Below are 1379 nucleotides of genomic sequence, written 5' to 3' on the forward strand. Positions count from 1 at the left end.
TGCACTCCAGCTGAGCGACAGAGTGACATATTGTCTCAAAAAATGAATACATAAAAATAAAATAATAATATGCACTAGAGATATTATCCTTGGTTTTCTCTTCTTGAGTTTAACTGGTCTACCTCTATCATCTCCTAACTTGTCAGTGGCTTTTTGCATGATTCCAAATGATCTCTAACTTCACTTTGATTTTTTAATTCCTTTACCTTTTGCAACATTTACAGTTTCACTCTTTAGTCAACTGTCTGACAAAAGCATTGATGTTAGAGGGCAAGATAGCCACTGGTGTCAATCAGGGAGAGAGGTGTGAGTAAGGATTATTTTTATATGTTGTATGTTAATGAGCTTTACCGTGTTATGTTGACTTTTAAATTCGTAGGAAATTTTTATCACTATCCAGATTTGGAAATTAAATATTTGGATAACAAAGAGCTGTTATACATAAAGCATTTGGCCAGATAGGTCCTTAGCAAATGTTCATTATAGATCCTTTCCCTGAGTGTTAGAACTGGTCAGGACCGCCCAGGGTTACTGTAGACATTTTATTTCAAAAACGAAAGCTCACTCTACTAATATGTAGAAAAGTTTTAGGGTGATTGCTTTTCTAAACGTCTTTTGTAAGCTGGATTAGGTGTTGGCTAAATGAGGTAAATTATTTGAAAATGTCTAGTAATTGTGTTTGGCTCTTACTATAAGCTTTTGGGAAAAATCATCAACTTTATATTTTGAAAGGTGAATAACATCAACATTTTTAGAATGTTAGAGCTTTTATGATAGAAATAATACTTTGCGTACATTTGTTATATTTCTGATCTTTATTGGTACAATTTTTCTTAAAAGCTCAGAGTAATTTATAACACAACACTGAGCCTAAATGCATCTCTCAGTGATTTCTCCTATAATGTGGTTACTATTGCTAGCAGGTATTGATAGAGAGGAAATGAGAAAGGAGTTATTCAGTTGTTAGAATCAATCACAACCTCACAACTTTCTATTTTTATGGTTCCAACATATCAGTATCTTCAGGAATTCATTGAGAATTTTTTCTTTACTAACTTGGACTGTAAGCATTACCACTGAAGCAATTAACTTTGCTTTGTTAACAATACAGATTAAACACTGATTAAACACTGATATTTGTCAAAAGCTTTTGGCTTCTTTCTCAATATGTATTTACAACAACAAAATTATATTTTCTTGTTAGATAATGGAACCTGGACTCAACTTTGGCTGGTATCTGAATATCATGAACAGGGCTCCTTATATGACTATTTGAATAGAAATATAGTGACGGTGGCTGGAATGATCAAGCTGGCGCTCTCAATTGCTAGTGGTCTGGCACACCTTCATATGGAGATTGTTGGGACACAAGGTATGTA

General features: G+C 33.6%; 1 protein-coding gene across 4 annotated transcripts in view; it reads left to right on the forward strand.

Annotated features, from left to right (window-relative positions):
• The window catches only part of ACVR1C (activin A receptor, type IC), a 113391-nt gene that overhangs the window by 81405 nt on the left and 30607 nt on the right, over positions 1-1379 (forward strand). For all 4 annotated transcript variants that reach the window (XM_011991828.1, XM_011991845.1, XM_011991852.1 and 1 more), the window contains one exon: positions 1205-1372. In XM_011991828.1, the coding sequence (XP_011847218.1) occupies positions 1205-1372 (168 nt within the window). The remainder of the gene's footprint in view (positions 1-1204; positions 1373-1379) is intronic.

The sequence above is a fragment of the Mandrillus leucophaeus genome, unplaced genomic scaffold (genome assembly GCF_000951045.1).
Source record: "Mandrillus leucophaeus isolate KB7577 unplaced genomic scaffold, Mleu.le_1.0 Scaffold110, whole genome shotgun sequence".
In the NCBI taxonomy this organism is placed as follows: domain Eukaryota; kingdom Metazoa; phylum Chordata; class Mammalia; order Primates; family Cercopithecidae; genus Mandrillus; species Mandrillus leucophaeus.